Source organism: Lactuca virosa, chromosome 9 (genome assembly GCF_052849685.1).
Source record: "Lactuca virosa cultivar CGN04683 chromosome 9, Lactuca_virosa_CGN04683_v6, whole genome shotgun sequence".
Lineage (NCBI taxonomy): Eukaryota > Viridiplantae > Streptophyta > Magnoliopsida > Asterales > Asteraceae > Lactuca > Lactuca virosa.
In genome coordinates, this window is record NC_136434.1 from 92,925,324 (window position 1) to 92,945,721 (window position 20,398).

Genomic DNA, 20,398 nt, shown 5'->3' on the forward strand with positions numbered 1-20,398 from the left:
TCTTGCCAAGATTTTTATGCTAATTACCGAATGAGACCATGAAATATGTCATAGGCGAGAGCTTTATTACACTTGTATGATATTGTATTCATACAATATCAAAGTATGATATTGTATTCCTTTGGACAACACCAGATATGGTGGGTCCGGTCAGGCAACTGAAACAGTATGTCTGGTTATCTATCAAAGTAAGATAACAACACTTGGCATTCTAGATAGTCTTGTGAATTACGTTGCTAGTATGGACTTATAACCCACAAACGTAGATGAAATGGGATGCCATATTTATTAAATACTCTGATGGCTTGAGTGCCTTTATGGCTTATACTGGACAAGGAAGCCCCTAGTTGTGTAGTCAAACCATTACTCTAAAAGATTCTCTAGCTGAGTTAATTCTCCCCGATAATCACAAATTAGGATTTATGAGAATCGATTGGGATGGGTATGTCTGGGTGTAATTTTTTATAGACATCTGAGTTTTGAGTTATATCTATAATATTGGATAATAGTGGGTTTTGCAGGTTTGATAAATTATGGCTTATTATCATAATAATATTGTGGGATTGAAAAGTTTATGTGTCTCACCAGGTTTCCTAACCTGGCCCACTCAAATTATATGCGTCATATGTATCAAGGCTTAAACTGTTGGAACTTGATTAGGATGTTGAGTGATTAAGAGACAACCTGCAATAGTGTTCAGGGCCGTTAGGTTTTTACGCTGTAACATATGTTGTGTATTGATTATGACATCTTTTAGGTTTTGTATCTTGAACCAACACTTGTACTCAAGATATTTTAATAAAATGAGACAATTTTCGCAAAAATGTATGATTATACTGAGATTTTCCGCAAATAAAGATAATATGATTTTGGAAGCATAAAAAAAGTTTTTTTTTCGGTTCTGGAAAATAGGGGATGTCACAGTAGTCCTCTCTTAGAGGGTCACTACCTATAAAAATGACATACATCAAACAATCTATGAATACATAAAGTTGCATTTTTTTTTTTGAGAAAATAAAATATTTAGTTGTAAAAACATTATAAAATTTAAATAAACAATTAAAATTTGAAGAAAAAATATTTTACCACACATCCAATAGGCACAAAACAAAGTTGGAAAATGATCCATAACACCAGTTTTGATGTTTGTGTAACTATGATGGTTCATCCTCCCACGGTTGGGCATGTAAACATGCAAGTTGATAAAGCTTTCTTTGTGTTCGTTGTCTGAGATACTCATCTTCAAGCAATTATAATAGAGAATTATGGATTCTTGTTGTAAGAATTGGCGGATTTAGATAGGAGACCACTCGATTTTATGTCGTAGTGTAATTTCTTTTTCTATTAAGGTGCACCTACTAAAAATATATATATATATATATATATATATATATATATATGCAACTATTGGTGTAAGGTGCAACTACAACTATAATTCATGCGTCTGCCGCTGGTTGTAAGTTGATAACTAAATTGAATACCACATGTTATATAGGGAAGGAAAACCTAATTTTTTGGTTTCCGGAATGTCAATCTTATATGTACGGTTTTGACTACCGTACTTCGAAATTAACTAGATCAATCCGAAATATACAATGTCAGATTTTAAATTCAAAACTATACCTACAACCAACTTCTGCGAAATGAATAATGCTTCTCCGGAATACCATATCCTCAAGACGGTGGTCATTTTTTCAAATTTCTAAAAAGTTAATTATTTTTATTAAATTACTCATCGTTTATAAAGGTTAGTTTATTTAATTTCCCTTATAAATGTTGTTATATACATACTTATTAAAATAAGTGAGCTAATGTTATATACTATCTTTAATATTAAGACTAATCAATAGTACATATTTTATTATATAAGTTAGAAAGGAATAAAATGCATTGCAAAGTTTCGCATTTGATCCTATTATCAAATTTTCAATCAATCAACCAAAAGAGATTCCAACTTCTTGTTCTATTTCTAGTTTTCTACTAGCGACAACACCACCAGCCACAATACCTACTTTATCCCCATTGGACCTTCATTCACCTCCAATATTCGCTCTTCCTATTATATAAACATTCTTTACAAATATCTAGCTAGGGTTTGAGGGACGACTGACGAGAGATATAGGAAGAGAGACCACTATCTTTCTTGGTCTCTCACTCTCTCGTAATGGCAGGATTGGTGTTATCAGGGTGCGGCATTAAACCCTTTTCCCAATCTCTTGCCATACCCACAAGAGGGTTTATCCATAAAAACAATCATAACCCTGTCACCCTTTTACCCTCTAAGGATCCAATTGCAATCTTTTCATCAAGAACGACGACCCCAGATCGGTTTTCCAAATGGGAGGTTAAAGTGAGTGCTCCGTTTAAAATACCATCGATAGATGGGGAAAATTCAGAGCGCGAAAGAGGAGAGAGAATCAGTTCTGATGAAGAGATTGTGAAAGAAGAAGAGAAATTTGACGCAGGGGCACCACCGCCTTTCAATTTGGCTGATATTAGGGCTGCTATACCGAAACATTGTTGGGTGAAGGATCCATGGAGGTCTATGAGTTATGTCATAAGGGATGTCGCTTGTGTTCTTGGTTTAGCAGCAGCTGCAGCTTATCTCAACAATTGGCTTGTTTGGCCGCTTTATTGGGCTGCTCAAGGGACCATGTTTTGGGCTCTTTTTGTTCTCGGCCATGATTGGTAATCTATAATTTCTCATCTTTCTGTTCTTCGTTTTGACTTTAATGGTCAAACTAGTCGTTTTTTAGGGTTGAAACTGGGTATACAATTTTCTAGATGTACATCAAACAAGAATTGTTATGACATTTCATATGAAAAGGACTCTTGATGACTTATTTTAGCCATCAATATAGGATTACCTATAATCAACCATTTGACTACATTAGTCAAAAGGGGCATGCTTGAATTAATGGGTTTTTGATCTTGTTCATATTCTTAATTTGCAGTGGCCATGGGAGCTTCTCAAACAATTCTAAGCTGAATAGTGTTGTTGGGCATATTCTACATTCTTCAATTCTCGTGCCTTATCATGGATGGTATGTTTTAACCAACTCCAATTGGACCACTTCTAGTCTATTCATCATTCAATATGCAATTTTGGTTTTTAGCTCATCGACTTCTAAAAGAAGAAAATGACAAGGTTTAAATTTGATTATGATTAATTGATTATAAATAAATACTAATTGTGATTTCAAAAAATAAATGAATGTTACAGGAGAATCAGCCATAGAACACATCATCAAAACCATGGACACGTTGAAAATGACGAATCATGGCACCCGGTATGTTCTTTAGTAGTTGTATTTTATTTTATTTTTTGATCTTTATTTATCAATTAATTTCCCACTTTTGTTTTTATTTATAGTTATCTGAAAAAACCTTCAAGAGTTTGGATTGGATGACACGTACACTTCGCTTCACCCTCCCTTTTCCAATGCTAGCTTATCCCTTTTACCTTGTAAGTTACAACATGATACAAATTGTTGTAAATTTGTAACAAATAATTTATATATATTTTTTGTGTTTTTTCTTACATAGTGGAATAGATCTCCGGGAAAGAGTGGGTCCCACTTTGATCCAAGTAGTGATTTGTTTGTTCCGGTTGAGAAAAAAGACGTGATGACTTCAACAATTTGTTGGACTGCAATGTTTGCTCTGCTTCTTGGTTTAAACTTTGTTGTTGGCCCAATGCAAATGCTAAAACTATATGGCATTCCATATTGGGTATTTAATATTTTTCCATATCCCTTAATTTTATATTTCTATTTTAATTGTTAAAGTTTTTAGCTTCTCATTTGCTTTGATTTCAGATAAATGTTATATGGTTGGATCTTGTTACTTACTTACATCACCATGGTCATGAAGATAAACTTCCTTGGTATCGTGGAAAGGTATTTTTTATCATTACATAATTTCATAAATTTGGTTATGTACTTTTTTTTTTTGTGACACCATAACAACTATTTAAACATACCCCCAAGACACTCATGATTTTTTTTTTTTTGCAGGAATGGAGTTATTTAAGGGGAGGATTAACCACAATTGATCGTGATTATGGTTGGATTAATAATATTCATCATGACATTGGAACTCATGTCATTCACCATCTTTTTCCTCAGATCCCACATTATCACCTAATTGAGGCAGTGAGTATACATTCTAAAGATCACATGAGCTTTTCTGTAATTTTGACCATGAAGTTAAATTTTACTCAACATTTATTACTTGTTTCTCCTTTATAGACGGAGGCTGCAAAGCCAGTGCTTGGGAAATACTACAGGGAACCGAAAAAGTCAAGGGGTTTACCTTTTCACCTACTCGGTGAATTAATCTCAAGCTTGAAGAAAGACCATTATGTTAGTGATACTGGAGATGTCTTGTACTATCAAACTGACCCTAAGCTTACCACTTCTCAAAATAGGTGATTTTTTTTTTTTTTTTTTTTTTTTGCTTGGATGACGAATAGTTATTTCAAGCAACATTTTTTTCTTATGAAAAAGAGATTGATTCAACGCTTTTATTAGGACAGCTCGCATAGGGTTTATGGGATGAGTCTATACGTTTATTTTATTATTTAGTATTATCATTTTTATATGTAACATTTAGTTTGGCTTTGGTGGAAGGAAAATAGAAAGCAAATGATATATTAATGTTGTGTGTTGTAATGATATGTATGTTCTTTGGTGTAAATACGATTAAATGAGAAAAAAAAAACTTTAAAAACGTTTTTTGAGGTATAAAATATATAATTATGTTTTTTATATGTATTTATTATATCGATACGTATTTTTTAGATGTTCTTTTGGTATAAATATGTTTGTATGTATTTATTATATTTAAGAAATAGTATATTTATTTTCATTTTTAATAAAATAATAATGTTAAGATAAAACTGCAAGAATGGTGCTTGTGTTATGTCAAAACTTGTATGTTTGTGTCAAAAAAGTTTGGACTAACATCAGTTGTCCAAAAGTTTTATTTTCTTGCATGTTTGGTTCAATTTGATTTTTCTCTCTTTCTCTCTCTTACAATAAAACATAAATAGTTTTTAGATGTCTCTCGCCTGGAGCCAACATATTGTCGTAGCTGACACCCTCATCAGAGCCTCACAGGAGTCACCACTCTCATCAAACCATTCATGTCTCGCTGAAAAAAAAAACTAGCGGATGTTTTCGTTGGAGGAGCAAGGGTTTCTCTCTCTCTCTCTCTCTCTCTCTCTCTCTCTCTCTCTCTCTCTCTCTCTCTCGCAATTTGTCGGAGACGATGTATATCTCTCTCGAAAACTGCTAGACCTCAGCCCACAATAATCGGACCTCCATCGAAAACCATAGCCACCATAATCGGACCTTCGTCGAAAACCATAGGGACCATTCTTGTAAATTTGTCTAATGTTATTAATAATAATAAAAAAATGAAAATAATAATATTTTTTTGCAGAAAAATTCTAAAATTTTGGGTCGGTTAACGAAATAGTCTCAAATTAATTTGTTATCGGTTAGAACGGAGAAAAAATAATCAGAATGCAACATTTTATCGGTTTTTAAGACTTTTGTAAAAAAATGAGATTAAAACATAAACTTGATCAAAATTTTTGAATTTTACTGAAGATTTCACACACACACACATACACACACACACACACATATATATATATATATATATATATATATATATATATATATATATATATATATATATATATAGGGAATATACATTACAGTCCCACCTAAAACTAAGTACTAAACCTATAAACTTATGTAATTTTATCTTAGTAAATATAACCGGTTCAGTTTTCACTTGGTAAATATACAATTCCCCATTGCATTTATTTTCTCTATTATCATTTAACATCCCTATTTTTTTCCCCAATTATCGTTTATTACTTAACGTCAGAGAACAGTACTTTTTTCCACAGTCATGAAGGTCAAATATAATTAACATTTTTGTTTCTCTATCAAAATTATTACTTCAATATTGAATCTGCAACGTCAAGTGTTCATCATGACCCCCTAATTGCAATCTTTAGCTAATAAAATGATGTAGTTTCATGAGGTTTAGTACCTAAGCTTAGGTGGGGATATAATGTGTGTGTGTGTGTATATATATATATATATATATATATATATATATATATATATATATAACAAAATAGAAAAATCATCTTTATAGAAAAGTTCAAAACTAAATTGGATCAAATTCACAAAAAAAATGAAACTTTTGGACTACTGGTGTTAGTTCAAACGTTTTTGGCTTAAACATGCGAGCTTTGACATACCATAGGGACCATTCTTGTAATTTTGTATAATATTAAGAATAATAATATAAGAAAATGAAAATAATAATATTTTTTTGTAGAAAAGTCCCAAAATTTTAGGTCGGTTAACGAAATAGTCTCAAATTAATTTGTTATCGGTTTTAAACGGGAGAAAATAATCAGAATGCAACATTTTATCGGTACAATTGAAGTTAAGAAACAGTTTAAGAGAGCAATTGATGAGGGGACACATAAGATACAACCCGAGTTCTTGTCAAAACAACCTAATTCAAACAAAAAGATCCCAAACAAAAAAAAAATCAATAAGAGATTGTGTTTTAATAATTTATGATTAAAACTATATTATATATTTTTTCATTGTATTGTGTTATATTCATTTACGTTTATAACTGTAGTTGATTATTTATTTGTGATTATAAAATAAAAGTTAATTATTTTACTCCAATTTTTGTTTGTAACGTATTTATTTATGATTATAGGACGGTAACAAATCACCACATTATAAATTTTTATTGTGTTATTCATTTATAATTTAGTTTTATGAATATATTTCGACCCACAAGAAAAAGGTCGATTATAGTCGTGCATTAATATAAGATTTCGTTTTAAAGTGATTTCACCATTTATAAATATAGTTGTATCATTTATGAATATAAATCAATAAATATAAACAATCATCTATTTTTCGGTGGTTATAATCATATATGATTAATAATTTATTTTAATTCATTTATGAATGAACCCATATGACTCAGACGATACAAGAAAAAAAAACTTTGGGTTCTTTTGTTTTTAGGAAAAAATGATATAATTACACTTATCACTCAATAAATAACACAAAATCATATGACATACGATTATCATCTCAAATGATAAAAGATTGCACAATCCACACACGTGTAACACCGATGACCTTCAGAAATAAAGTTAACTTGGTAAAAGTTTAACATCGGGTACACCACACTAGTTATAACAAATCATCTCAACTACTATATATTTATTTCTAATTAAAGAAACACATTTAGTTAATAATGTAAACAAAATTAAAAAATAAAAATAAAATAGAAAGAATACAAAGAGTATTCTCTCATGCTTATCACTCTAACCATGTAACAAATTCAAATCACATCATGGAAACCAAAATTCAGCAAACACAAACCACACTATAAATCAAAGTGCATATTGTTGGTAATTTTCATAACCAAAACATAAAACGCGGAAGCATAACTTTAGATCTTTAATCTCGAATCTGTCAAAAGAAAACTTTAAACGTGAAAGAATGATTACATCCCTTATTCCATTGAGATTTTCGGATCTAGAGACTAGGAAGAGCTTTCCAGTTGATCTCAAGAACTCCCTCTGAAATCCCCCAGCAATGAACCATACGAATTTCTTAGTGTATTTTCGTGTGTCTTGATCTGCTCCTCATCACATATATTTATAGATGGAGATAAACCCTAATGTGAGAGATGGAAGGGATCTTGAGGATCTTGAGTCAAACCGGGAACTCAACCCACAAGGTAAGTAAATATTCTATAAATCGGTCCATCAACAATTTATAATCTTATCATAATAACTGGATTTAATAATATATCGTACATATTTATGAAGTGGTCCCATAATTATCCAACAATCTCCTACTGGACCACGAATATATAAATGTACGTATAACTGTATAAGCGCTTTAATGAATGTTATTATAACATTGGTACCCTTAAACAATCTCGTCTACTAATCATAATAGTATAGGATCAAAGCGGCCTTCGTTACAATTTACGTAACTAAACCTATCAATGGTCACATATACATATATAACTAATGACATAGATTAAACATGATGTGTGGTTTTAAAATCTAAATAGATTTCCAACGAGTTCCTCTTTAGTTGAAGTGAGATCAAACTTCAAATAAGTGCAACTAATAATGGAGTTAACTGAATTCTTAATTCTGTACAGAAAAACATAATTGATCTTAAACAAAACATAAAGCACCATAAAACTCACACTAAAACCAAATATCACACCAACGTGTGTAGTATGCTCATGAAAGACCTAGGGAGGTAATCCCTTTATGAGCGGATCCACTTTCATGGAGTTTGTTCATATGTGCTATATATATTTCCATTTTTCACTATTGTGTTAACAGAAGGAAACTTGATGTCAATATGCTTTGACTTAATAGAACTTCTGTTGTTGGAATATAACATTGCTGACTTATTATCACAACTTTAGTGGTCTTTCAATACCAATAATGTGTAGCCTCGTGACAAATTTCCGCAACCATATTCCATGCTACAAATTATGCTGCCATTATGGAAGAAGCTACCGAAGTCTATTCCATGAAATGGTTTATCATGCTAAAATGTAAATCCGCTTTCATGGAGTTTGTTCATATGTGCTATATATATTTCCATTTTTCACTATTGTGTTAACAGAAGGAAACTTGATGTCAATATGCTTTGACTTAATAGAACTTCTGTTGTTGGAATATAACATTGCTGACTTATTATCACAACTTTAGTGGTCTTTCAATACCAATAATGTGTAGCCTCGTGACAAATTTCCGCAACCATATTCCATGCTACAAATTATGCTGCCATTATGGAAGAAGCTACCGAAGTCTATTCCATGAAATGGTTTATCATGCTAAAATGTAAAAGTATCCTGATATGGATCAGTAACCATTTTGGCATCTAATAAAATCAAATTCTTAATAAAAATGATCTCCAAAACATCTGAATTTCCTATAGTTGAGCATATAGACTTTTGTTATATATAGATATCTCAAATCCATTTGGTTGCTTTCTTATGATCCAAACTTGAGTTGCATAGATATCTAGCCAAAACCAAAAAGATAAATTTACTTCCACTTAATCTGTGATACACAAAATCATCTATTGTATTTACCTCAAAACCAAAAGAGATAAAAAAATTGATGAAAAATGTGGTACCACGCATAGGATATCCAAAGTTGAGGTTGTTGAGTTTGTGTATTCTGAATAGGAGATTGAATAAAATTGTCGATCACTTTTCCATAATTTGCATACTATCGAAAGCAATAATAGGAATCAAAATTGATTCCTCCTTAAAGACAATGTTTTAACCTTGTTTCTCCCCCAAACTCAACATCCTCAAAAAATGTTGCTCTATCCAAAATGCAAGGTCAATGTCCATGCAATCGAGAACTAACATAATGCCCTCATTCCATTCCTTAAATTTAATCTCATTGATTACATGAATCATAAATGTGATCAATGTTAGCATATATAATATCATAATTAAAACATGAGCAAATCTATTTTTATGTTCATTAATCCATAAACCTTAATCAATAAATTCAATTTATGACATCTTTAAAAGGTATCAACATAACATTAATATCAAGTCTTTGGACAGTAATATTAACTTGCAAGAGATAACCTTATTTTAGAGATAAACATTGACAATAAATCATGTCAATTAACAAGCCCCTCTTTGGATTGACTTATTAATCACATGGAACCAAAAAATCGTCACATGTTTATCACCACATATATGTTTATTTGGCCAAATATCAGTCTACCTTCGGGTCGGCTAATACCCGCATTAATAAACACATAAACTATAAATTTTGATAATAAGAATTGACAATATATCATGTCAATTAACAAGTCCCTCTTTGGATTGACTAATTAATGACATGTAACCTAAAAATTGTCACATATCTATCATCAAACATGTGTTTATCCGTCCAAATATTAACCTACCTTTGGGTTGATTAATATCCGCATTAATAAACACAAACCATAAAATTTAAGTTTTTTGTAAATTAATTTTCACAAAAGAGATCACTTTGGCGATATATTGTGTCAATTAATTTATCCTTAAAATAAATAATAGGTCATAAATGAAATTTATCAATAACCAAAAAATAAAAAAAATTACAAATATTAATCGGTATCAAAATTACCGATTTCATAACTGCTGCAGATATTACAACCATAATAACATAATCTTACTTTTAGATAAACATACATCCGGTTGCAGCATTGCTTAAAAAAAAATTAAACCTCATTAGTAGAGATGGAACTTAAACGAAAATACATTTCCATCTCGCATTATTTGTCCATAATCAAGATTCACGAAAACATTAGTGGATTAGACAGCTACTAATTGCATATAATACAAAAAAAAATCATTGTCTATTTAATATTCCAAACAATTCGTGACAAAAGTTAAGGGGATCCCAATGTAATTGATTAACAGAAACCATAACATAAAACCTACTATCAACGACAAACATTTGAACCGAACGAATCAAACATTTCTTTGATATGGTTTTATGATTTGAGCTACGTATTTACTTTTGCTTATAAAAAAATGATTTGTAAATTAAAGAAACCGTATCTTCATTTACGTAAATGCAATCTACATAACCATATAAATGAATCCTTAAATGTAATTTAGATATAAATGTAATTACATCTATTGATGATAATCATTTACACTTAAACAGAACCTAAATCTTACCGCATAATATCACGCAAATTAAAGTAATATCACAAACATTAATAATGGCCACATGATATTGATTTTCCGGTAATTTTGATTTTACTTAAAATATATTATATATAATAATGGGCTTTGGCAACAAATAATAAAGTAAAAGAAAATTCACTTTCTTTCTCAAAATCTCACTGCACCAAAACCCTATGTGACCACCGCTAAAGACATAAGCGGTCATTACTTTCTGAAAATATATATATATATATATATATATATATATATATATATATATATATATATATATATATATATTCATAACTTCCACTTACGCAATTACTTAGTTGATAAAAAAAAATAAGGTTCCATCGATAAAGAACCTTTGTGAAAGAACAGAATCCAAGAGCATTTCCTTTTCACGCAGCCACAAAAGAGCCGATCAAAAAATTAAGGTAACCCCAAAACAAAAAAAATAAGTAATCACGACCAAAATACATATGTTCAATTCGAATAAACTTTACGGATCTTAAACCTTTTGAAACATAAGATTTTAGTGATCAAATTAAAAAAAAAATTTCTAATAACAAATTCGAGTAAGCTCTGATACCAATTGTTGGTAATTTTCATAACCAAAACATAAAACGCGGAAGCATAACTTTAGATCTTTAATCTCGAATCTGTCAAAAGAAAACTTTAAACGTGAAAGAATGATTACATACCTTGTTCCATTGAGATTTTCGGATCTAGAGACTAGGAAGAGCTTTCCATTTGATCTCAAGAACTCCCTCTAAAATCCCCCAGCAATGAACCGTACAAATTTCTTAGTGTATTTTCGTGTGTCTTGATCTGCTCCTCATCACATATATTTATAGATGGAGATAAACCCTAATGTGAGAGATGGAAGGGATTTTGAGGATCTTGAGTCAAACCGGGAACTCAACCCACAAGGTAAGTAAATATTCTATAAATCGGTCCATCAACAATTTATACTCTTACCATAATAACTGGATTTGATAATATATCGTACATATTTATGAAGTGGTCCCATAATTATCCAACACATATTACCAATAGACAAAATTGCAAAAATAATCTCTGTAGTATACGTTTTTTTCGTGGTTTAGTCTAAACCTCAACTTTTTTAGATTCGTGATCATTTTGAGCTAGTTTCGTTGCAGATTTGGTCCCTCAGTAAACTGAAATGACTTTAATACCCTTGCGGTATTTATTATTATTATTATTTTTTTAATTTTCTTAAATCCAATACTTATTTATTTATTTAAACAATCTCTTTCTCTCTCTCTCACACACACACACACACCCCAGAGAGAGAGAGAGAGAGCCCACTTCCATAGTTGAGCATTTATACATAACATAGCTCAAAACTGTCGGCACGGGTGGATTTTGTTGTTGTAGACGATAAAGACATGAAACTTTCCCTGAGATGAGATGGAACTCGTCTTGAAATTAGGACACATGGATGAGCAATAAAGATGAAATTAGGACACGGGCTTTCCATATATCGAAGCTGCATAGGGCGAGGTTTATCAATTTAAGAAAAAAAAACGAGTATAACAGGTGTTAGGGGCTGTTCACTATTTGGATAAACGGAATTGTCCAATTGGACAATTTGGCTTGGGCTATTTAATCGGATTTTTGGATTGGTTTTCAACAAAACCGAATTATTATTTTGGATTTTGGATTGATTTTGGTTAGTAAAGTAAGAATCGAATAGTTCAAAAAAACCAAATAATAATTTATTATTTGTTTATTTTTTTATATCTATAATTATTTATTAATTTTGTAATATATTTTTTCAGATAGGTTCAAAAAGTGTCACCTAATACAAATATATATATATATATATATATATATATATATATATATATATATATTCTCTCAAAAGTTTTTTTATCTATAAAATATTTAACACGATAATTATAATATCATCCAATTTTAAGCAAAAAACAATTTATTTAGTTATGATCTAAAATTTATAAACAAATACTAAGAAAGTATATTATAGTTAAATATTTTATAGATAAAAAAACTTTTGAGAGAATATATATATATATATATATATATATATATATATATATATATATTCTCTCAAAAGTTTTTTTACCTATAAAATATTTAACTATAATATACCTTCTTAGTATTTGTTTATAAATTTTAGATCATAACTAAATAATTTGTTTTTTGCTTAAAATTGGATGATATTATAATTATCGTTTTAAAATGTTTCAGTTTTTTGAAACCGAATTATAAAAACTGATACCGCCGAATTGTAATTGAATTGGATCGGATTATATTTGAATTTAGTTTGGACTATTTAGATCAATGTTTACCGAACCGGATTCACCTAATAACAGGTGTTACTCTTTCAATTTCAACGTTCTCCGATAAAATTTCTGCCACAATTCAATTCCGAAAGTATTCAAATATAAAATCAAACCTGAGATAGAATAATGTTATGTTTGGCGTACTAGCTAAAAAGCTAGCTGATAGCTGAAAAACTAGCTGTTAAATAAAAAGCTAGCCGATAGCTGAAAAGCTAGCTGATAAAAAATGAAGTTTGATAAAATTAGCTGAAATATATAAAATTACATAAAAGGACATTTAAGAGAATGTGTTTTTACAATTAATAAAATGTATGTTTTCTAATATGTGTTTGATAGTTAAATGAGTAATACCAATAACAAGCATCTTACCAATAGATTTGTAGAATTTTCCAAAAGATCCTAAGCATGGCCTTACACATCCTTATACGTGTGTGTGTGTGTGTGTGTGTGTGTGTGTGTATATATATATATATATATATATATATATATATATATATATATATAGAGAGAGAGAGAGAGATATGTTCAAGTGTTTTAACTAAGTATTGTGTTATTGTATGCATCAATGTGGACCAATCAAAATTAAATAATAAAATAAATAAATAAGGGTAAGTTAGTCATTTGTTTAATAACTTCCAAAAATAATCCCTATAATCATGACATCTCTCCAGTTTAAATCTCGTTCCCCACTTTATCTAAAAACCGATTCTGAAAACCCTAAATTGAACAAACCCCTCGTTCCTCCGATTCCACCGTATAGAAACATCGACCCACAAAATTTACCAGACGACCACCACCATATTCCTGTTTTTTCGGTTGCTGAGCACCACCATCATCTTCATCGCCGATAACCACACCATCATCTTCATAGCATACGACCACCATGACTACCCACTTCCTTCCTCACAGCCATCGTTTCCGACGATACCACAACTACCCTCTTCGATCACAACAAAAGGGAATGACGAACGAGGAAGACAAGAATCCGACCAGAGACCAATACTGATATCAATTCGAAAGTCAAAGGACAGGTTAGGGTTTATCTTTTCGTTTTATCGGCAAGGGAGCGTCAAAGCCAAATCAAAAATTAGCTCCTGATACTTTTCTTTTTTCAAATTATCAATGTTACATATAATTGATCTCATTGATGAAACTTTTCGTAGTTGAAATTGACTCGTAATTGATTTAGATCTGCAATTGATTTCGAATGATAATTCAAAACTCACATAAACCACTGATGACAAACCCAATTTTCCAATCCAGCTTTCTGAGGTATAATCACGCACATAAAACATTCGACAAAATGCATCAATGGTTCGGTGGAGGCAGGGAAGAAGAACCGAAATCAGATGGGTGTTTGGATTGAGGCTGTGAAATCAATGGGCAAGCAGAAGAAAAAACAAAGGGTTGTTGTTGGCTGGATAATCACAGGTTTCTTTAATATTCTTTCTTATTTTGATTGATTTACTGTAAATCGATGAAGTTTAATCGATAGGTTTAGATGAGTTTTTGGGTTTGATTGGTTGAATACAAATCATGGTTGTTTTGGTTGCTTATTTGACAGATGAATGCTTCAACTGAATTGAAAGTTGTTTGCATGCACACCAAGTGCTCGCTAAAATGCTCCAACTGAATGGTATTTCTTCGTTTATAGCATTCTATCAGAAAAGAATGTTTTTTATGATAATCATGAACATATTCTGTTAGAATTCCCCGAATTAATATAATTATTGGTAAATGAATTCCAATTCTATCAGAATAGAATCACGAATTCCAATTATGTTGGAATGAAGTATGGATATTTTCTCACTAATTTATTCATTGTATTTGTTTCTACAGAAGCTGATGCTTGAAGAACGGACCACAAAATTTGAACGACGCCTCTTAGCAACATTATTCTTTTAGAATATATTAGTGTTTTTATTAGATTTTGATGTTCTTTTTTCTAGATTCGAAAGTTTTTTTAGTTTTATTCTTTAAAAATAAATGTAATTCTTAGCAATTGTTACATATATTCTATAAGAATTAATGTAATTTTTATTTTAATTCTTCAATTGATGGTTCGAGAATCTTGTTATTCTACAAAAAATTTTGTTATTTTTGAACATACTCAAACATATTCTGTCAGAATGTCCGAACTAAAAACCTTATAATTTGTAAAATCGAATTTTTAAAATTAATAGAATCTTTGATCCCTTAATATATGCAAATTTCCTTTATTAAATCTATGTTAACTGACTAAAATACCCTTCTAGTTAAATTAGATGATAATTTTCAATTATATTTAATTAAATAATATGTATTAATCACTTTCTTAAAATAAGTAAAATGATTGGCCCACATTTATGCATACAATAACACAATAATTACTTTGAATAGAATAACCTAGGCCTATATATATATATATATATATATATATATATATATATATATATATATATATATATATATATATATAGGTAAGTTCAATTCAGAAAATAAAAAAGGTTGAGAATGAGGGAATCATTCTCAGTCACTCATTTATTTTTGCCACAAAAACCTCCGTCGTATCAGCGGAAATGAGAAAGGAATAGACATGTGTTTTCCAACAAAACATGTTTCCTTAAACTATGCTAATCATTACCTTAATATATATACAAAACATAGTTTTTTTCGTTTTTTTTTTAATTTTTAAGAAGCTATTTTTATCGAAAATGATTTTAAATATACCAAAATTCATGATTTTTTATTCTCTACAAATAGACATCCATATTGATATAGTTTTAAGATAAAATAAAAAAAATATTTTTTTTTTATATTTTCAGCTATCGTTATTCATAAGTGAATAAAAATGCATCAGATTTTTTACTACAATACATTCGTTATTCACTTATGAATAAAAAATATGATAATTTTTTTTTTACAATTTAAGTATCATTCATATATGAAGATAATATATAATAAACATAGTATAATCATATTTAAATATTAGGCGATGCATTCACTTGTGAATATTATATAGTATATTCACTTGTGAATATTAGATGGTATATTCACTTATGAATATTATATGATATTTTCATGTAAATATTACATAGTATTACATGGTATATCACATGTGGGTATTACATAGTATATTCACTTGTGAATATTAGATGATATATTCACTTCTGAATATTACACAGTATATTCACATATGAATATTACAAGGTGTTTTCACAAATATATATAATTTTTATATGTTATTCACATATGAATAACATACAGACTTGCATATATATTTTTTTGTTTTAATAATCATATACTGATTCAGGTGAAAAAATATATTCATATGTGAATATAACGTGGTAATTTAGTTTAAGCATTTCATCAAACAGTTGGAGTGCATACAGGTTAACTTTTTTAAAAATGTTAAAAACATGATACTTTGGCTGGTGGGGGAGTGTTCCTCTAGAAATGTTGGTCCTGTTGATTGTAGGAAGCTACAATGTGGTGGTTTTTCATCGCCAGCGCCGTCATCTGCTCCTACTCCAACTTCACATTATGTTCCCATTACACTAGTGGTTGCCATGGAAATCGATCCCTGTAACGCTGCTTATTTTCTCTTAGCGGTCGTCGGAGAAGGACAAAGATGAAGTTCGAGGTCGTCGTTGTCTGAGATGGTGACGATAACCCTAATTGGAGTTGGATCTGCAATGGTGGTGCTAAATCGTCTCATCTGACGGCGGTGCCAGATCGTCGCCATCAAGTGGATTTCGTGACCCAGATTCACGGTTGCTTATGTGGTAGGATGAGAGATGTAGTGGTGATGTGTAGATTAGAGACGAAGATATTGCTGGAGTCGAAGACAAATTTGCCACCGCTCATTAATGTATTTGGATTATTTACAAGTTTGTCACTGTGCGTTTTTTAAGCTCATTAAATGATTGGCTGAGAATGGTTCCCCCATTCTCAACCTTTTTTTTTCTCAATTGAACTCTCATATATATATATATATATATATATATATATATATATATATATATATATATATATATATATATATATAAACACAAACACATACATACGAGAACGAAAACATGAAAAAATAAAAGAAATAACCAAAAAAACTAATGCCACGTTAGATAGAAGTGCATGTAGACACAAGGAGTCAACCCGTCAAGAAAGCTTCTGTAGGAATTTGTCGGGGTTTCCCATTTGATAAGAAATAACCAAAAAATTTACCTAATAAAAAACCTTAATTTGCATAAATTCTTAAAACTTTTTTTTTAATCTATAAAATATTAAATTGGAATATATTTTTAGTAGTTGTTTATAAATATTAAACCACAACTAAATAATTTGTTTCTGTTTCTTCTATAAAATTAGATAATTTTCTAATTATATGTAGTTATAAATTGTTTCGGGTTTTAAAAACCGATGAAACTTAATTGTAATTTGGTTGTATCGGATTTCAATTTAGTTTGGATTATTTGTATCTATGATTTGAAAACCGAAATCAATTAAAATTCATTTAATTGGATCGGATCAAACCGATCCATCCAAACGAACACCCCTAATTACCTTAAAGCTTTAATGTGGTTTTCATTTCACTTGGTTAATTTTTTTATATTACATGTAAAGCAATTTGAATGGTTATTTGTCAAAAATTAAATTTTATATCCTAATTTTCTAACAATTACGTGTGGTACAAGGGTTTACAAGTTTTTATCACTAGATTTCTAATAGATGAATCCATTAAGAAAATGTGCGGATTGGTATTAATTTCAACCTATTGGTTATCAAGACAAATTGGATTTTTACAAGATTAAGCCAACCAGGGCCTGTTGGAGTTTGAACAATATTTAAGCATATCGCGTTAGTTTTTTAAAATAGATGCCGGATATTGAACAAAATTGATTGTTTTTTTTTTTTTTTTTTTTGTAAATTATACTTTTGGTCCCTGAGCATAGTTAAAAATTTGGTTCGTACTTGAGGTTTAGTTTTCATCTATTATAGCAATGCACTTCCATTTTCTTACAAATAATAGTAATTTACTTTAGGTGGCTTATTTTCCCAAGGACCATTTTTACATTTTTGTCTTACTAATAAAATTTCAAACAAAAATGGAATTATCGAAAACTTTTAGGTTATGCAAGCTAGATTAAAGGAAACGTGTACTACATCCGGTTTTGATAAAAAAACGGTTACTAATCTATTGCTTGATTTAATATTTATTGTACTAATGTAAAATAAAAGAAATAACCAAAGCAAAGCATGTTGGTTAAGTAATTAATGCCAGTTTAGATAGAAGTGCATGAAGACACCAGGAGTCGCGTCTAGAAAGCTTCTGTGGGAATCTGTCAGGGTTTCCCATTTTTCATAAGGATTCCTTCTTATTTGAACGTGTTTGAGGTGGTGAGGCCAATACGGGGTGGTGGTGGTGGTGGTTGTCGTCTTCTTCTCCAAGAAATCCCTCAGCATGAGTCTGCAAAAGTGATTCTTTTGTCTTAAGCATGCGTCTGGCTTTGCAACTACATGCTTGGGATGGCAAATCTCAAAGAAGGCATCAAAAAATGGGGATCGTTCCCACAGGCATTCATCCTCTATTGCTTCAAACTCGAGTTTTTGCACGTTGGTAGCAGGAGGAAACATGAGGAGCCTTGTTCTTAGATCATCCATGTCGATGTCCAATGGCATCATAGTAGTAGTATAGTTGTAAGTTGTTATATAAATGTCACACTTGCGTGATAACGCGAGTGCTTCCCTCATCTTCAAGAAAAAATAAGCATCAACAGGAGAGTTGAGTTTGAGTGAAACAATTATTTTCTTGAAGAGAGTAGAGTCCGGAAACAAGAGAGTAGGAGGCAATGCGACCCCATGAAACCAGAAAAATTGTAATTTTGGTGCATGAACTTGTACGTCCGTAAGCATGGAGAGGCACTCCTTCAGGGACAATTTCTTGATGGAAGCACATGTGAAATGGAAGCTTTCCGACTTCCAAGATGTCATATCATCAAGTGTCAAACTCTCGAGAAAAGGAAATCCCGATTCGATCATTTTCAGACACGCGTTGCTTCTTACCATACCATAACCACCTAGCCTTAACTTTGTCACGCTGCTTCCTAATGATATTAAATCGTTGATAGGAAAAGATATATGTAAATCGCAGCTAAACACCCCAAGATTTGGGACATGACTGATTTCCAAAGCAATATATCCATCATAATCATCATATTCTGAGGATATTGTCAATTCATAAAGACACGGGAGGTTTTTAACCTTGATGGTTTTGAGCCCCTTGCAAGAATCTATAAGCACAATCGTCTCAAGCAAGCTACAAGACGAGAATATGTGATTGAGTGCCTCTTCACCTATACGCACACCAAACAATTCAAGTTCTCGTAGGGACACACAGTTGATCACATGAGTAGTCGTTGTCATCCAAACAACAGAATGGCGCCTAAGCGGAGAGAAAACTTCTATCTTAGTCAGGTTTTCATCCGACGAGAGTATCTCATCTGGAAATGTAAACGGGGCACCATAAAGGTAGAGTGAGAGGGATAACTCTTTGAGACAAGAAGCTTTGGTTGTCACCACAGAACCAATCCATTTTTCAGCATGAGAAGCTGACTCCTGGTTCTCAATGTCGATAAGAAGCCCAAACCTTTTGATTGGTATGTTGTCATGGAGATACCTTATCAGAGTGTGGTCCACGTCCACCAACTTCATGCTCTTTCCATTTTGTTCGCTGCGCACACGAAACCTGAGGGTAGGGATGGTACGCCACGCGTGTAGCCATGATTTGGACATCACGCTCGTGCGGGCCGCTTCTGTTATCGGCAACCGTGATTATATATGCTGCATCAACTCCACAACATCTTCTACTTCTCGTCTCATTCCTTCAAACACCATCCAAAATATATACCTTTAAATCTCTTCAAAACCACAAAAAGTTTCAAAATTTCTCTAAACGAAATCAAGACAGACGAACATTCATTCACAAAAAAGTTTCAAAATTTCTCTACATATCTGTTCAAAACCACAAAAAGTTTCAAAATTTCTCTTCCTATCAGTTCAAAACCACAAAAAGTTTCGAAATTTCTCTTTGTATCGCTTCAGAACCACAAAAAGTTTTCAAATTTCTCATCGTGTCGGGTCGAAACCACAAAAGGTTTCAAAATTTCTCTTCGTATCGGTACAAACAAAGAGGGTGTTTGGGAATACTTTTTAAATGACTTTTGTCTTTTAACTCTTCTGAAAAGTTATAAAGATGTTTGGAAGATGCAAAAGTTCTTTTCAAAATAACTTTTTGTAAAGAAGGAAAGAGT

At 31.1% G+C, this 20,398-nt stretch overlaps 2 protein-coding genes across 2 annotated transcripts; one reads left to right on the top strand and one right to left on the bottom strand.

The window, feature by feature from the left end:
• The first annotated feature begins 1,962 nt into the window (after positions 1-1,962).
• Positions 1,963-4,658, top strand: LOC145135945 (sn-2 acyl-lipid omega-3 desaturase (ferredoxin), chloroplastic-like). The gene is made up of 8 exons (XM_079070160.1): positions 1,963-2,688; positions 2,955-3,044; positions 3,224-3,290; positions 3,374-3,466; positions 3,547-3,732; positions 3,819-3,899; positions 4,017-4,154; positions 4,251-4,658. The coding sequence occupies exons 1-8, from the start codon at positions 2,165-2,167 to the stop codon at positions 4,431-4,433; spliced, it is 1,362 nt and encodes a 453-aa protein (XP_078926286.1). The 5' UTR covers positions 1,963-2,164; the 3' UTR covers positions 4,434-4,658.
• A 13,701-nt stretch (positions 4,659-18,359) lies between these two features.
• LOC145139546 (uncharacterized) lies at positions 18,360-19,880 on the bottom strand. Its single transcript, XM_079073336.1, has one exon. It carries the CDS (start codon positions 19,878-19,880, stop codon positions 18,360-18,362), a length of 1,521 nt encoding a protein of 506 aa, XP_078929462.1.
• Positions 19,881-20,398: the final 518 nt, after the last annotated feature.